Below are 18,832 nucleotides of genomic sequence, written 5' to 3'. Positions count from 1 at the left end.
CACTGGATTCTAAAACCATCAAAAGGGATAAAATTAAAATGGCTATATTGTAGGTCATGACTTAGGTAAGTTTTAGGCATTACCTTAAACCAGGCATAAGAAAGTAGGTAAATATTCCTTAAACCATTCATTCTCAGGGCACTGGAAAGATGGCTCAGCAGTTAAGAGCACTGACCGCTCTCCCAGAGGTCCTAAGTTCAATTCCCAGCACCCACATGGTGGCTCACAACCATATGTAATGGGATATGACACCCTCTTCCAGTTGTGTCTGAAGGCAGCAACAATGTACTCACATACATAAAATAAATAAATCTTCAAAGAAAAAATCATTCTGAACATCCTACCTTCTGCGTTGCCGGATTCCTGATAGAACAAGTAGTGCAATTGCAACTGTGACAATGCAAAATATCACACCGAACACAATAATCCAGACGGGCACAGATGGATCCATCGGGGGAGCAAGAGTGGAAGGAATTTTTAAAAATTCCAGAGTATGGTCATCCAGAAAGAATGCATTGTTGATCCGGTTCCTATTCTTTCTAAAAGACAATGATAATTGTAGAAATCAAAGACAGGAATAAAAACACTAGATACCAAGTACAGACCTGTCTCTCCACTGCTATACATCAGAACCTTTGAGCTCTGCCCCTACCCCATTTTATTTCTTGATATTTGAATGAATAACAGAACTTCAAGGTGGCTTATATAAAGACCAGCTGTTTCTTTAACTTAAAACATTTTAAAAAGTGCTTCTATGTGACTATACACAATGACTGCTCAGGAGCCCAAAAGTCTAAAGGCATGTGAAGGCAAATGTTTTTGTTTTCCTGTAAGAAGGGAAGTCTCAGTGTTGGTAAGAGTCAGGTTGGTGGTGAAGATTTATTTTGCTCTGTTTTGTTTTTGTTTGGAGACAGGGTTTCTCTGTGTAGCCGTGGCTGTCCTGGAACTCACTCTGTAGACCAGGTTGACCAGAACTGAGAGATCTGCCTGCTTTGTCTGCCTCCCAAGTGCTGGGATCAAAGGCGTGCGCCACCATCACCAGGCTACAGATTTTGTTTGATAATTGGTGTGTTTTATATTTTGCATGCACCTGAGTTTTTGTCTAGTTCTAATTCAAATGTTTGGTAGGCACATTTGGCTGTTAGCATCAGGACTGGGCAATCATGGTCTAAGGCAGTGGCTCTAGAATCTCTGCAGCCCTGCATCCAGCCATCAGGAAAGATCTCCATCAGCAAATAAAACTCTATGCTAGGGGGCTGGTGAGATGGCTCAGTGGGTAAGAGCACCCGACTGCTCTTCTGAAGGTCTGGAGTTCAAATCCCAGCAACCACATGGTGGCTCAGAACCATCTGTAACAAGATCTGGCGCCCTCTTCTGGAGTGTCTGAGGACAGCTACAGTGCACTTACGTATAATAAATAAATAAATAAATAAATAAAAATATTTAAAAAAAAAAACTCTATGCTAAGGTCAGAGGATGTTGCTTAGTGGTACATCTTCACTCAGTATGCAAAAAGCTGAGTTCCATCTCCAGAATCACATACACTCACAACTCTAAGCTCTGGCATGACAGTTCATAGACAGCAAAGAGGACCCCAGCGGCCAAAGGATAATTTAAATATAATTTTAGCAAATTGTTGAATGTTTTCCTTTCTAATCATCTAATATTTTAAAATAATTTGTGTGTGTGTGTGTGTGTGTGTGTGTGTGTGTGTATGTGTGTCTTTGAAACAGGTTCACTTTCTTACTTGCCATGAAATAGGCCAGGCCAGCTACCCCATGGGCTTCCCTAGGTTCTACCTCCCATCTTGATGTAGGAGCTCTGGGATGACTGACATGGGCCACCATGCTGTTTCTGGGCATCCAAATTCAGATCCTTATGCTTTGTGGCAAGAGTTTTACTCACTGAACCATTTTCCCAACCCTCATAATCAAATCCTTCTAAGTATGAGAATGAAAACCTTTTCCCAAAATAATGAACATCATTGCTAAGCTAGGAGAAAAACGAAAACTTGTTCTGTACCCTCCCTTCATCTCTCTGCCGCATTAACCCTTTGCTGCTATTTTGTTCCATACCAGGAACATACTCTGTCACCTCTCAGGTAGACTGGAACTTCTAGTTAGGTGCAGATAATATCACCTCCACCACTGAACTCCTCCCCCTAAGGATCAGACAAGATTTAGTCAAGACCTGGGTTTAATTACTTCAGTCTTCACAATAGAGCTATAACAGGCACTTTAGAACCAGTTGTTCATGTCCACACCTCAGTCCATACATGTGACTACTAGTGCAGATTTTAAAATCACCATGAAAATGGTGACAAATAGAATATTACCATAGTAAGTCATCTGCATGTATAAAATGTCTACTGAGACCTATTATTTTGTATGATTAATATATGCTAATAAAGCTTAATTTAACATTTAAAAGTCACTATAGATAGCTTAGCAACATATTTGGATTTGGTTCTTCACTCGTTCATGTTAATATTTCAACAAGTTTATACAACTGACATTTGAGGTCAAATAATTTTTAAGGGAGGTTCTGTCCTATGCATAGTAGGGTGGATAGCAACATTTCCAGCTTCTGCCTGCTTAGTATGGGTGGTGCCTCCTTCTCCTCCAGTTGTGACAAGAAAAAACGTGTCCAAACATTTCCAACCATTTGTTTCCTTGAAGGCAAATTGCTACTGGAAGAAAATTACTGCTCTACACCAATCTCTGTTGGAAATGAAGTGAATGGAATACTTGACACGTTAGTCGGCACATCACGTGTGGAGTGGAGTGAGAGCTCTTCAGTATCTATGGAAACAGATGAGCTCATCAAGGAGTTAATAGATGGATCAGTGAACAGCATACATGGGGAGGATTACCTTATGGCTGACTGTACTTCAGCTGCAGGAAGAGTATGATTTTTGGAAGGGTCTGTGACCACAAACCAGAATGACACCCTCTGGGTTACATTGCAAAGCAGGACATGGGAAATTCTGCAGAGATGGGAGAAATTTGTTATAAAAATATCATCATAAATGGCATGAAACTATTCACTCTGGTGTGATTGCCATAGCACGAGGGATCTTTACATGTGTGTGAGAAGTCATTTCTACCATTGGAAAGAATGTCTTAATGCATTTAATCCCAGTACTTGGGAAGCAGAGGCAGGTGGATCTCTTTAAATTTGAGGCCAGCCTGGTCTGCTGAGTGAGTTCCAAGGCAGCCAGGGCTACACAGAGAAACCTTGTCTTGGTGGGGGGGGGGGTAGAAGATAAAAATTCAGTTTATGAATGGATTTAAGGTCTGTTCCACAGGAGGAAACGCATGCCTAGTACTGAAAATCTGACCAAGAACCCTTGGTGGGGAAGCTCACCCAGAACCTAGGAGTGAAGCTATTCCTATTATTTTGCTAAATAGACACAGTACCAACTGTTCTCTAAATTTATAGCCCTACACCCATGGATCATACCCATAGATTATACCCATAGATTAGTGCAGCCCTCAGACCTCACCAAGAGAAGCTTCTTTGTGCAATGGATTACTACTGTTAATGCAGAAACTCACAATTGGGGAAAGTAGAGAGAATGCATGTCTGTGGAATGCTTAACCACAAGGGGATATCTGCATCACCCTTGCCCTGGGGCTCAGGGACTATAGAGGAAGAAGGGGCAGAAAGACTATAAGAGGTAAGGGAGGTCTGGAGTGAAACAGTATCTTCTGGACATAATAGGACTACTGTGCTACTGAACTCACGATAGCTGTGTTCGCCTGAACAAAACTACAAGGTGGAGCCAATCAGACTTCTAGCACAGACTGGGAGAAGTTCACAGACCCCTACTTCTAACAGAGGAGCTATTGACACGTTGATAGCTTCTGGGAGAAAGCCAATTTTCTTTAATGCTATGGCCTTTGGTTGGTTAATCACATAGCAGGGTGTCTCTATACCGTGAGTATACAGGCAACACAAAGTGGACTTGGGTTTGTTTTTAAGGGGACACAAAGTTGAAAAGGGGTGAGGATGTGAGAGTGGATCTGAGAGGAGCTAGAGGGAGAAGCAGGGGTGGGGTGGTGTTAACAGTAATCAAAACACAAGATAGAAAACTTTCAAAGAGGCCAGCTGGTGGTGGCACACACCTTAAATCCCAGCATTTGGGAGGCAGAGACAGGCTAGCCTGGTCCACAGAGTGAGTTTGAGGACAGCCAGAACTACATTGAGAAACCCTTTCTCAAAAGAATCCAAAATAAGAAAAAAAGAAAGAAAGAAAAACAAAAGAAATGCCAATTATTTCAAAATCATACACTTGGGGATCATTCCTTAAAGGGTCCCCCCCCCAAAAAAAAGGTGTGATTTGGAAGTAGAGAGCATGAGTGGAGTTCATTGCTCATCACCTAGAGGCTGACAGCCCCCTGCTTCCTCATCTTAAGTCACATGCTTTTCTCCTGAAAATTAGAAATGGGACATGCTCTATTCTTTACATAAGTGTTACTAATAAAAGTGAAAAGAGAAACGATGTTAGTGTTCAAAGAAATGAACATCTTTACAGGGGTGGATGAAAGCTGAAAATTATAGGAAAGGCCACAAGGCTGGTACTACAATGTCAATCCTGCATGCTGTTAGCAATTTCCAAAGAAGAAAATTGCAAAAGCAAGAATGTGTGTCATAAGTATCCGTCCCACAAGAACGAGACACACATCCATCACCTTCATGGAGAAGAGCAGAATCTTGCTTTTCCTTACAAGAACATTCAAGACTGTAATATTGACAGCTAGCAGTCCTTTGGCCGGAAGCTATGCACTGGAAAGTTGTCTCTTTTCTTCATTTTGGTGTCACATACAAAAGCAGAATCAAGTGCCCCTCTGCCCAGAGCTAAGTGTCTAGGACCAGCAATAGAAAGCAGGGAGATTCGGGAATCCATCCCATCATCAGCCACCAAACCTAGAAACTAATGCTCATGCCAGCAAGATTCTGCTGAAGGGACCCTGATATAGAGGCCTCTTGTGAGGCTATGCCAGTGCCTGGCAAACACAGAAGTGGATGCTCACAGCCAGCTATTGGATGGAACACAGGGTCCCCAATGGAGGAGCTAGAGAAAGTACCCAAGGAGCTGAAGGGGGCTGCAACCCTGTAGGTGCAACAACAATATGAACTAACCAGTACCCCCAGAGCTTGTGTCTCTAGCTGCATATGTAGCAGAAGATGGTCTAATCGGCCATCACTGGGAATAGAGGCCCCTTGGTCTTGCAAACTTTATATGACCCAGCACAAGGGAAGGCCTGGGCCAAGTAGTGGGAGTGGGTGGGTAGGGGAGCAGGGGCGGGGGGAGGGGTATNGGGAACTTTCGGGATAGCATTTGAAATGTAAATAAAGAAAATAAAAAAAAAAAGAAAGCAGGGAGGATTTTGTCTTCCATGCAGCATCAGTTCCAACTGCAGCTGCTATACCCCAAGATGGCCTCTTGCCAGCAGGCTCCAATCTGGAGGGTGAGGAGCTAAGGGCAAAGGTTCAAAGTGGGCCCCTTGCCATTCAGAGATCAGTTGCCTAGTATCAACTAGCTCAGGTATGGCCCATTCAGGTCTTAACAGTATAGGGTTGTGTGTTCCCTTTATCATCTAAGCCAGTGTTTCTCAACTTGTGGGATATGACCCTTTGTGTGTGTGTGTGGCGGGGTAAATGACCCCTTCACAGGAGTTGCATATCAGATATTTACACTACAATCCATATCAGTAGCAAAATAATAGTTATTCAGTAGTAACAAAAGTAATTTTATGGTTGGGGATCACCACAACATGAGCAACTATGTTAAGGGGTTGCAGCATTAGGAAGGTTGAGAACCACTGATAAGCAGTAGTAGCCCCTAATGACATTGTCTATGGTCACCTATCTGGCAGTCAGGTAAGCAGAGGGTCCCTGGCCTCTTTTGTGCTTTGCTTGTGCCCTAAGACTGACCATCAGTCTCTCTAGTCCTCTGTGCTTCACTGGCCACGTCCTCTCAAGAGCTCCCATCCGTCTGCCTCCCTCCTAGATGGGCAAGTGTGTAGGCACTGGCTTGGGCACTGGGACACAATTGCAGGTGGGCAGAGGGTCTTTCCATGGCACTTTGTCAGAAGGCAGGGACCCTTCTCAGGCCCACCCCTGAATTCTGCAATCGGGACCTGGAATTCAAGGTCCACTTGCCTCAACTTCACCAGAGCCCTCAGAAAGCTATCCACTCTGCTCCAAGTCCAAGCTAAGGTCCCCAGAGGCTACCCCTGCAGCTTCACCAAAGGACTGGCTGTGCTTGTCTTATGAGAAGGAAACAGAACACAAGGACCAGGCCATCTGCCTTCAAGCTGATCACCAGAAATAGAGTGCCCAGCCGCATAGAGTAGGAAGAGTTTATCATCTTTTATTCTGAGATTGTCATTTATTTCTCTCTAGGACTACAGCATGGTTTTCTGCAAGTAGTACTGTTGAGGCTTGGGGCCAGATTACATCGTCTGCCTTAAGGGAAGCAGCATTCTTGGGATCTCAAGCAGTAGACGACAGTAGTGACAACCAACTGGAGTCTCCAGGCACTTCAGTAATCATTGGAATAAGAAGCCAAAAAGTAATAATAAATAAATAAATAAAGCACTGGCTGAGAACCACAAACCAATTCTGACCTCTACTGGCAAGAAACTGGCAAGCTTAGTCTTCCAAAATGCGTGGCTCTGCATAATAAGTAACAAAGATGCAAATATGACCAGAATGAAGTAGGTAGGGCATGTTTGCCATGTGTGTGTGTGTGTGTGTGTGTGTGTGTGTGTGTGTGTGTTTGTGTTTGTGTTTGTGTGTGTGTCTCCATTTTAGGGAGATGAAGTCTAAGGAAACACAGGTCTACATTTTTGTAGCCTGTATTAGGTTGAGAATAATTTCTGTTATTTGGCCTCACTAATAAGCAAAATACATAAAATGGATTTTAAATGAGAGATTTTGAACTTTTAAATTTGCTTATTATTTTAAAAGATGTATTTTAACTTATTTATGTGTCTGAATGAGTGTATGCACTTGTGAGCAGGTACCTTCAAAGGTCAGAAGAGGGCATCCAATCACCTGGAACTAGAGTTACAGGCCATTGTGAGCTGCTGCGAAAACGAACTTGGGTCCTCTGGAAGAGCAGGAAATGCTAATAACTGCTGAACCATCTCTCCAGCCTCTTCCCCAAATTTAAATTTAAATTATACCAAGTACTGGCAAGGTGCACAGAAATGGAATTCCAAGAAGCTATGAAAAGCCATTGGGTCAAGTCACTCTGGAACGTTAATTAGACGTATTTTCCAGAAGATGGACAGACTGTGGCTACATCAAATTCTTGCATCTGCACACATGTACCCAGAGACACTCTTTGTAGCATTCTTCATTGAAGCACTGAAACAACATCAGCGTCTATTGATAAAGGGGGATGGATAAAGTAACTAGGATACATGCCGTCAAAGAAATATTTCTCCATATATTGCTAGAAAGAAAAAATGAAGCCCAATCAAGCCAGATAATTCTGTCGTGGGGTAAAGGGTACATATTTTCTTAGCAGTGAATTTGACTTCTAATCAGTCTCCAGCTTTGACAATCAAAAATGTTTCCAGGAATGGCAAAACGTCTCTGAAGGGCAAAATAATCACTTAATAGAAACTGCTGAAGTTTCTATTTAACAAAAAGTTAGGGGTTGGAAAAATGGATCCGCAGTAAAGATACCTGCAGCCCTTGCAAATGCCTAGAGTTCAGTTCCCAGTGGCCAACACCAAGCAGCTCATATCACCTATGCTTTCGGTTCCAAGGAATCTGATGCCCCTTTCTGGCCACTGAGGGCACTCACACACACACACACACACACACACACACACACACACACACACACACACACNCACACACACACACACACACACTAAATAAATAAATAAATAAATAAATAAATAAATAAATAAATAAATCTTTAAAAAAAAAGATATGGTGGTGGTGCACATCTTTAATCCCGGTATTCAAGAGACAGAGGCAGGCAGGTCTCTGTGAGTTCAAGGGAAGCCTAGTCTACAGAGTGAGTTCCAGGACAGCCAAAGCTACACAGAGAAACCCTGTCTCGAAAAACCAATAAAATAAAATAAAATTGAAATACTTTTAGCACAGCTAAATACAAATCCTATATTTTCCAAATTTTATATATGGATGGGTCTAATGAAACCATGTGAGTTTATTTTAGCAACCACTCTGAACAATGATTGATTGATTTTCTTTTGCTTTGCAATCATGTATGTATGTGTGTACTGAAGAGCCAGGCTGCCTCCACCTTAAGTTTAAAAGCCATCTTATAGTGAAAACAAACCAGGTTCACTCCTGTTTATGATTAAACCTCTGTTTCTGAAGGATTGGGCTGTGCCCCACCTGTAACCTTAACTACAAAAGGTTCTGCCTGCCTATTCCAGGAATGATGATCACTCGTCTGTTTCATAAAGTTGTTGGTAACCATCTTGCAGCCCTGCCTTTGTTTCAAAGGGTTAAATGACCACCGATAACTACCTTGTTCTGCTCACATTGAGACCATGTCTTTGTTTCAGAAGGGGCTAACTTGTTATCCTTATGTTCTGCTCCTGTAACCTCACCTATTTTGCCTGCCAAATCTGCCATTTGGAAATCTCCTATCCCTCAACTATAAAATAAAAGTCTTGAATTCCTTACATCCAATGCTGACCTCTCCAACTTCGCCTAAGGGGGAGACAACCCACGTAACATGAATAAAAAATAAATTTTGCTTTAGTTAAATGCTTGACGAATTAGGTCTGTGGTCTCTCTCCTCCCATTCTTGGGATTAACGGTACCATGCACATGCTGGTGCCTATGGAGGTCAGAAGAAGACATTGGGTTCCCTGGAACTGGAATTATGGATGGTTGTGAACCACCCTGTAGGTGCTGGGAACTGAACCTGGGTCCTCTGCAAACGCAGTAAGTGCTTTTAGCTGTGCTTTTAACCACCGAGTCATCTCTTCAGCCCTTGACTAATGATGTTTATCAAAAAAAATTGTTAACATCTACATGAATGACTTCTTTCAGCAATTCACTAGAAAAAGCCACAAATGTTCCCTCTGCCTCCTTAAATGTGCGAAACACTGACCTGGAGGCACTTCTCTGTAACTGGCTCTATAGCTAGCTATTTCTCATCAATGAGGCCAGACAAAGCCAAGGGTGGTTAAGAATTAGGCTCTTGTTTCTGAAAATCAGGACTAAAAATGAGCTGGCCAGCAAGCACGAGATGGGTAATCCCCTTACCTTTCCATGGGCACAAGAACGCATTGTTCATTTTAGGTCACAAGACTTATCCTTGAATAATTAAATAGCGCAAGAAATCCATTACGTGCTCTATGCTACTTAGAAAGAGAAAGCATCACCTGCAACAGACCTCTACCTATCTTGCTAAAAGTGACCAATTATCTTAAAAGCCAACATTTGTATAATGCGTAGTTAAATGTCTACTTCCCTAAAAACTAGAATAAACTTCTAACTAGCTGATTGTTTCCTTGAAAACAACTTAGAACACTTTGGAATTCCTGTTGCAGTAAATCCAGCTTAAATCGTTTGGAACCTGTGCCCCAAGCCAGGCCCAAACACCTAGCCTCAATAAACCAACTAAAAGAGTCGAGTTAAAAGCAGAAAGCAGAAAAGGAGATTTATTTCATGTGGCCACATTGAAGAGAGACTATAGGATCCAGAGAAGCCCCAAAGTCCATCTTGGAGGCCCTAAAGTGAGATCAAAGTTTAAATAGAGGGCCAAAGATATGCACATCTAACAGCTTCTGTCAAGGTGTGGTCCTGCCCATTATCGCCCCCCACCCACCCACCCACCCACACATCTGGACTTCAGTCTCATCCTGTAAGGTGGTCTGAATCGCTTTCCAGAAGACAAGTTCTTTTTGGCTGGTACCCTGCCTTTTCCTTCTCCCGACATAAGATTTCTGGGGAAATTCTCAATTCTTGAGGGTCATTGTTTTTTGATAACAAGTAGTCAAATTGAGAGGCATAAATATGTTCAAATATCTTTACATCTGTCGGGCCTGTTCAAGTACACAGCAGGCTTTCAGAACAGGGTATTTACTTCTGGGGCTACCACTACAGCAATATACTTCCTTAAGCTGACCCCACAGTCCAACTGAAGGAAAATGTGTTCCTCATGTTGTCATCACCTTTGACCTTCACAGAAACAAACTTCACTGATCTAGTTTTATACTTTGGTAGATTTAAGATAAGCAACAAGATTTCCATATATCCTGGGTGACCACTGAAAATCGAATCACCTTTCACACACACACACACACACACACACACACAAAAACAAAACAAAAACCAAAAACTAGATCTGATACGCACAAACCACCACAATGTCCCAAGTTCTGAAGGAGAATTCTTCAAATTCTGAAATGTTACACAGCTCATCACTTTTGCCCAAGCACAGGAACATTTGGTTGAACAAACCATGAGCCAAGGAAAATGTAGGCATGTGGGAGAAGTCACGGTGCCAGGGACACAGCAACGAAGGGAAAGCATTTGCTGACAAGTAGAGCTAGTGCACAAAAGAAACGCTTAGCGCTAACCCCAAGAGATAAGTGCTTTCTTTCCTTTTGAAGTTTTGTAATGCAATCACCTTGTTTTTATTTAGATTGATTCTCTTCTAACTACATGTATTGTATGTGTCTGTGTGATTATTGTTTTATGCATGCGGGTATCCACACAGAGGCCATCGGATCCTCTCCAGCTGGAGTTCCAGGAAGTTCTGGGCTGCCCTATGTGGGAGTTGAAACTGAATTCATGTATTCTGCAAGAACACTGTACATCACTGCTAAGTCCTCCATCCTTCTCCCTTATTTTTACTTTTAAAAATTATGCTAGTGGATGTGGAAGGGAGGTAATAATGGATGGATATGATCAAAGTATATTGCACAAATGTGAAATTTTCAAAGAATAAGTTTTAAACGTCATTAAATATTTTTTTAAAATTTGATAAAGCATGGAGAGAATTTAGGGCACACTTTTTTCTTGTTTTTCTATATACTTTCTTAAAAATTGTCATTATATAATTTATTATTATTATTATTATTATTATTATTATTATTATTATTATTATACATGTATACAAATATACATGTGTGGAAGTTGAGGAGTTAGCTCACTTGTTAAAATGCTTGCCACATGACCATGAAGACCTGAGTTTCAAGTCACTGTCACTAAGTGAACAAAGGAGGAGGCAGAGACAAGTGGATGTTGGAGCTTGCTGGCCAGTCAGTCTAGCTGATCCCTGAGCCCCAGGCTCAGTGAGAAACCATCTGTTAGAAAAATAAAGTGGAGACCAAGAGAGGAAGGCACCCAAAATCAAACTCTGGATTTCACACACATACACACAGAGACATGCATGTGCACATGCATTAACATATAGTATACAGATATACACATAAAATTACTTTAAAAATAAAAGTAGCCGGGCGGTGGTGGCGCACGCCTTTAATCCCAGTACTTGGGAGGCAGAGGCAGGCGGATTTNTGAGTTCGAGGTCAGCCTGGTCTACAGAGTGAGTTCCAGGACAGCCAGGGCTACACAGAGAAGCCCTGTCTCGAAAAACAAAACAAAACAAAACAAAACCCAATAAATAAATAAATAAATAAATAAATAAATAAATAAATAAATAAACAAAAGTAAAAAATAAAAGGGGGAAAGATCTGCTTTAAATATGCATGTGTGTATACAAATATACATTTCATGTGTTTTACTTCCTCAAAATCTACTCTTCCATTTCTTCATATACATATATATGTATATGAATGTATATGTGTATATATGTGTATATATATGTATATATATGCATATGCATATATATACACACATGCACATGCACGCACACACACTGAAATAAGGTTTCACTATGTAGTCCTAGTTGACCTAGAACTCACTTTGTAGATCAGGCTAGTCTCAGTCACTCAGCCCTCACCTCTGGAAAACCACTATTAAAAGGTGTGTAGCATCACACCCAGCTTCCTTTTCCTTTTTTTACTTTTTATGCTCACATCAGATATTGGAAATCTGAGGGAAAATCAACTGATAGTTATCCTCTTCTCCGGGCTCTGAATTATTGCAAAAGTCACTGTTTAGTAAAGCACTTAGGACTTGGAGATAAAAGGACTAGTTGGAGACTATTTAATCCCCAGGTAATTTTTCTTCCTAATCTTAGAAAATCCTGAAATTAAACCAGAAGAGGGTGATGCATGGCTGTCATTCCCGGTTTTCAGGATGCTGAGACAGAAGGATCAGGATTTCAAGACCATCTTTAGCTACATAATGACTTGAAGGCCAGCCTGGACCACATGAGACTATCTCAAACCACCAGCACAACCAATCCTGAAATGAACTAAGTTCAACCATAACTGTCTTTGGTAGAGCTGAATTGAGATAGGTATCATGTGCTTGGGTAATATATACCAGGTTGTACAATATGGAAACTTCCAATCTAAGTGCTCCTTAACTGTACAGAGCAAGTACAGCCTGCTCGTACTTGGAAGTTCTAATAGGACGCAGCACCAGGAGAGCCTGGTGGGAGCAGACAGGGCAAGCTTGCTCAAAGATGCTTTATCCAGCACACCAGTCATTTTGCCTCCCAACTAGAGGCACGGGAGAGGGAGTAGAGAGCCACCAGGAGTGGTAACCTAATCACAAATAGAAAAGGACAGAATCTCTACAAATAGAGAGGATACATTCAGGAGAGTAGGGAACAAATGTAAAACTGGCATGGTAGCAAGCACCTTTAACTGCAGAGAGACAGGGCAGACAGATCTCTGTGAGTTCCACACCGGCCTGGTCTACATAGCTTCAGGACAGCCAAGACTACATCATGAGACCCTGTCTCAACAAAACAAAAACAAACAAAAACCCACCATCACAACAAAAACTATCTTTAAAAAGTTTGTACTAAGTGCTTTTAAGAAAATTAACAAGATATATATCAGTGTGGAGCCCATATTTTAGTTACTTTTTAGAGGAGAATAGATTTCTTTGAAATTACCTAGCTCTCTGCAAGAAAAATTACAACGGAAACATGGAAAGCTTAGGACATAAAAGATGTAAATATAATTTTGATCATGGACATTGATAGTCATATTACCCACTGAACAAAGGGAATATGATAGAAATTGTAATCTGAGCTCTATTGTGAATGTTTAAGTGTTCCATAAAAATGCAGGTTCCAGGCTGGTCATGGTATCTCATGCCTGTTACCCTAGCACTTGAATGGCTGAGGCAGAAAGACCATCACAAGTTCCAAACCATCCTGGGTTCCACAGCAAGTTCCAGGACAGGCAAGTTTACATAGAAAGTTACTAAGCAAAGCAAGGGCTGGAAAGATGGTTCAGTGGGTAGAGACAGTTGCTGCCAAACCCAAGGGCCTGAATTTCATCCCCTGAACCCACATCATAGAAGGAAAGAATTAACTCCCACAAGATGTCCTGACTTCCACTTACATGTCTTGATGTGTGTGTGTGTGTGTGTGTGTGTGTATGCACGCATGTAAACACACACACACATACACACACACACACACACACACACACAAGTAAATAAATAATAAAAAAATTTAAAAAGAAAACTGCTGGTCCCTTAAATCAGGGGAGGGTACTAGATCATATGGAAATAATGTATTATCTCAAACAGGCACTTGAGATTTCATGCTGTCAGCTTACTCTGTTGCTTCTCTGTTGGGAACTTTTCTCATGGAGAATGCCACCATTGCTCTGAAGAGATATTCTTGATCTGTGTCCCAGACATACTGAAAGAAAAGGGAAAGTAGGGGTGAATGGGATAAGAAAGAGTCCATTTGATGGTATGTTCCAATACCCTCCTTCTCTTCCTCTTTCTCGCCCACCTCCATATGTTTCTCACACAGCAGGGATCATGACAACTCACATTCTTACCATTCTACTGGACACCTCATGAGAGTATTGTTAAGAACCAGGTCATACTGAGATAGAAACACATATTTTATCATAACTGTTCTTTCTTTCTTAGAGTGCTGAAAAATAAATGATCCTAAACAACAGCAGAAAATCTATCCCCTGGTTACCATGAAGGAGATATATATATATATATATATATATATACTTTCCTAAATAGCTTCAGGGTCCAAGCTTACAATAAATAACCTTAACACCCAGGAGGGTGGAGTAAGAGAGTGAGAGTCGAGGCAAGCTCAAGGCCAGGCCAGCCTGATCTATATAAAGAGTTCCAGGCCAGCCAGAACTGCATATTGAGAGCTTGTCTAATAAAAACTATACATATAGGACTAGGTAGATGGCTCAGCAGCTAAGAGCACATATTGTTATTACAGAGGACCTGAGTTTAGTTCCCAGCATCCATATCAGGTGGCTCATAATCACCTGTAACTCCAACACTGGGAGATCTGACACCCTCTTCTGATCTCTATGGACACACAGAAAACTAAATCTTAATTTTAAAAATAAGTATACATATTTATTACATGTATATGCAATTTATATGCAATGTTACAAATGAGTATACACTCATACACATTCCTCTGTGTGTGTGCGCACAGAGGGAAGCCTTGGTGTGAGGATGTGGGGACAGGGAAAGAGCCTGCTCAAATATAAATGAGAATGTCAGTGTAGCAAACAAAAATGACAGTGTCAACCAGAGCTTGCCAGAGCATGGCTTTAAGTTGTGTTTGGGATCTTGGAAAGGATACCTTAGTACCTTTCACAAGATGAGCAGAGCTCTCCCATCAGGAGTGTGGCTTAGGCCACAGAGTAAAGCTTCTGAGATCTGGAAAACGACTAACTAGTGCTGCTTTGTGTTGGGAATTGAGCAGAGAGAACCAACTTGAGTTGAGGGCAAGACTAAAAGCCGGTGTGTCTAGCAGTCACGTCACATTTCTACTATGGCTTTCAAAGTATTTCCAAGTAGTTTCTAGGCGAAGCAAGCAAAACATATAGTAATAAAAAATGTACAAGTGAAGAACGATAAGGAAAGTGTTACTCGATGCAATCCTGGCTTAATACCCACAAACCAACACAGCACCTGGAAGAGACATAGACAAGAAGGATCATAGTACTTTATGTACCTGTTGTCCAGGTATCTAGCATGCAGACAGTATAAGTATAGACAACTGAATGTAATGTTAGAGCACACTTGTGACTTTATGGACCACACAGTGCTTATTAATTGCATGTATTTATCTGTCATCTCGGATTCCTTGCTTCCTCGTTTGAATAACACTTCTACCAAATCCTCGAGTCTCCCAGGTCATTTTACTTTCTGCTTACATCAAAGAACACTGAAACCTCATATTTTAGTTGAATAGTCAAAAGTAACAAGAGAGTCACAAAAAATGCGGCTTGTTTAATTTTAAATTCATGATGCCCTACCCTCAAATTCCCTGCTCGCCTCTTCACATTCTCCATGAGTTCTTTGTTTCAAGACAATCATCTGTCCCAAGACAGCTTCAAACTTCTGACACCTCCCCACCCCACTCATCATAGTTTTTCTTCCACCCCTCAGCTCTCACTGGATGCTTTTGGTTTTATAGTCACTCCAACGTCCAAAGCAGAAGCCTGAACCCAGGGACTTTCCCTTGCTAGGCAAGCTCTCCACCACTGAGCTTAATCCCTAACCCTGAGTTTGTAATGTAGAGATAATGTCTCAATTTAGCGATTTAACCTCCCCTGACCTCCTAAGGCAAACCTTCCACCATTGACATACACCCTAACCACTTCCTCTCCTCCAGTGCCAGACATTTCTCTCCTGATAAAGCCTAATCCCCACAAGTGTGTTGGGAATGCCTCTGTTCCTCCCTTCCCAGACTTGAAACAGCATCAGTTTCTTCTGTGTACTCAAGTCCAGTTGGAATCTGTCTGCTGACTTTTACTCAGGCGCAACGTGTTTCCACGAAACCAACTGTAGAAACCTGTGGCTTTGCTCCGTCTTCCGACTGCTAGCTCTCTCCAACCTTTCAGAGCCAGACCTCCCTTCCCCTCCCCCTCACAGGGTCTATGGATCGAAGGCTAACTGGGTAATGAAGAATGACGGTAAATTTCTGGTCCTTCTGCCTCCATCTCTTAAATGCTAGCAGGCCTGACTTATGGGGTGTTAGAGATGGAACTCAGGGCCTCACACATGCTAGGCAAGTACTCTCCCAGCTGAGGTATAGCCCAAGTCTCCTGACTCAGCAGCCTCCAGACCAATCCAAAGTATTTATAGGAGTGACCTATACTTCTGCATGTTCACCCCCAACTTACCCAGCTTATTTTATCCCCCTCTCCAATATCTGACTTTTCCGTTCTACATCTTTCCAAAAACAGCTCCCACTAAACTCCTCAACCTTCATATTGCTTCACAGAATAAGCTTGGTCTCTCAACAGCATTTGATGCTTTAAACAGTTCCTTTGTCTTGAAACAAACCCCCTCCCACCCACTGCCAGCATGAAACACATTTCCCATGCAGTCCCCCTTTTTCAAGATCCTCAAGGTCATGTCCTTCCTCACAGCTTCCGTTCCAGACATCCTGGTCTTCCATCCTTCAGGTTCACTAAGCTCCTTGTGATTATTGCTATGTTCACATGTGACAGCCCTCTGTCATCCTTCCCTCCTTCTCTGTTCTGTGTCTGTTCAGGTTACATTAGCCATTGCAGAAGTGCCTGGGACAGAGGCTCCTGCTGAGACCAGAGACCTGTATACTTCTTCCTGTAATGCTTCTTAAGACTGCGCATTTGCATTTGCTTTACTATTTAACGGAAAGCTGACTCTCACCACTCTAAGTTCCACAGGGAATAGACAAGCCCGGTGTTAGCTGTCATCACGTCCCTAATATGCAGCCAAATCTAAAGATCCTGCGGTAAGAGATCTTATACACTGACTGGGAGCAGGGTCTCTGCAGTCAAACTCTCTGGGTCTGACTCTCCTACCATTTACTGACTTGAGATCTTCAAAGAGTCACATATGAGTCTGGGCCTGTATTTTTTCACTCATTCAGTCTGAAATATACCTGTATTCAAAGGGTAAGGGCTCAAAAGCTGATATGAGTTTAGTGTTTAGAAGAGCCTCCACTAAGAAGTAATAAATAAATAATGCTTTAATAAACGTTTATTTTATAAGCTATTATAACAACTATTACTTATCAGATAAATAATGAAAACTCAGGCAACTGATTGGTTGGCAAGTAGAATATTTTCAAATCCCTTTACCAATCTGGGTTTTGTTTGTTTGTTTGTAGTATGAGGCATTAATATCACCTACTAGTTTTTTTTAATGCAGAGCACAGCAGGACACTGACACTAAAATTAGACAATAACATCTCCTTAATCCAGTGATCTTTCCTACTCCTCACCCCCTAGAGACTCTGAGGATTTTAAACTTCTATTATTTCAAGCACAACCTCCGTACTGTCACCTTCATAGATAGGAAGAATTGAAGCTTCACCTAGAACTGCACTATTTTGTACTATGAAATATATTGGTAGCCCCAATATATTTCTTTCTGGTAACTAGAAAACAGACTGATAACATTTAGATGCTCACAATAGTGAAGGACAGACGTAACCTAGACAAACACATCTACATCAGACCAGACAACCCCCTTTGCTCTATGTTGCTGGACTTAGTCTTTCAAGCTTTCAAAGTTGTTTTCCATAACACAATTTCTCCCATATATTTTCAGTCACTCAGTACTGATTGTGTACTTTAAGCGAACTAATTCTATCAGTGACTCCCATGTTACTATAATCTTGCTTTGGCAAAAGATCAGACCTGAAGACTCAGAGAAGTCATCTATTTGAAAAAGCCCAGAGCTATTAGAAAACAAAACTTGAAATGAGCCAGCAGGTGTTCTACTTACTGCTTTATCTCCAAGAGCTGCTCTGATGCTAAGTCTTACTTTAAAGGCATTTTCTGCATCTGCCAGAGAGAGGGGAAAAAGAGAAAAGGTGGGGGGACAAAGAGCAGTAAATTAGGATAAACTGTGAGAAAGCAGCCTGATAAATCCTAATGTTTAACACAGCTCAGATGAACGTAACGAAGAACTACAATTGATCTGTACCAGTGCCCCTGCAACTTAAAAAAAAAAAAAAAAAAAAAAAAAAAGCCTATGAAATCACCCCCGTTTTCCCTTCAGATTCCTAAGAGTCATTGGTTCAACTTTCAAGCCACATGTCCAAAGACTTAGGAAAAAAATCATTCTTTTTTTTTTCTCCACTCTGACTTTTCAAGCATTCAGGAATCTGTTAATTTATTTTTTAAGCTTCAAGGCTACGTACCTGGATGGCAGAGTTCAGCGTGAACAGTAGTCACCAGGAAAAAGAGCGCCCACAACATTCTTTCAGAGCCACAAACACAAGACAAACTGAGGGGAAAATAATCCACTCTCTACTTAAAGCTGCTTTAACCATTCTGTGACCCGGATTAGGGTATCGGAGAAATCAGCGAGCCACCATCTAAAAGGTTTAATAATTAACGCCCATCAGTTGGGTTAATACGTCCATAGAAGCAAACCATCTCCTGTCAGTTATTTACGAAAATCTATTTGAGAACCAGATTAGTGGTTTCTTCCTCAGACTCTACCTCATAAGAATGTTTCCTGAGCTGACATAATCAGAAGCCTCCCTCCTGCCTCCTGCAGTTGTTTGCTTAAGCTCAACGTGGAGAGCATGGAGTTTTCTTTAGCATAATCTTTGTGCCCCTTCAGGCTAACCAATCTGATTCAAAGACAGGTTATCATACTTAGGAAACAAATTTAACTCCCTTTTCATCTCTGGAGAGTAAAGGGAACAACACTTACTAGACTGTTGGTT

General features: G+C 41.5%; 1 protein-coding gene across 2 annotated transcripts in view; it reads right to left on the bottom strand.

Annotated features, from left to right (window-relative positions):
- The window catches only part of Cltrn (collectrin, amino acid transport regulator), a 28,772-nt gene extending 10,162 nt beyond the window's left edge, over nt 1–18,610 (bottom strand). Inside the window, exons 1-5 of one of the 2 annotated variants that reach the window (XM_021188430.1) lie at nt 18,299–18,610; nt 17,881–17,939; nt 13,719–13,804; nt 2,873–2,986; nt 345–539 (exon numbers count right to left, since the gene is read on the bottom strand). In XM_021188430.1, the coding sequence (XP_021044089.1) occupies nt 345–539; nt 2,873–2,986; nt 13,719–13,804; nt 17,881–17,939; nt 18,299–18,356 (512 nt within the window). In that variant the 5' untranslated portion in view covers nt 18,357–18,610. The remainder of the gene's footprint in view (nt 1–344; nt 540–2,872; nt 2,987–13,718; nt 13,805–17,880; nt 17,940–18,298) is intronic. The other variant, XM_029534265.1, reaches the window with a different exon arrangement.
- Nucleotides 18,611–18,832: the final 222 nt, after the last annotated feature.

The sequence above is a fragment of the Mus pahari genome, chromosome X (genome assembly GCF_900095145.1).
Source record: "Mus pahari chromosome X, PAHARI_EIJ_v1.1, whole genome shotgun sequence".
NCBI classification, from domain to species: Eukaryota; Metazoa; Chordata; class Mammalia; order Rodentia; family Muridae; genus Mus; species Mus pahari.
The sequence above is the reverse complement of the archived record's forward strand: the minus strand, read 5'-3'. Positions and strand labels throughout refer to the sequence as shown.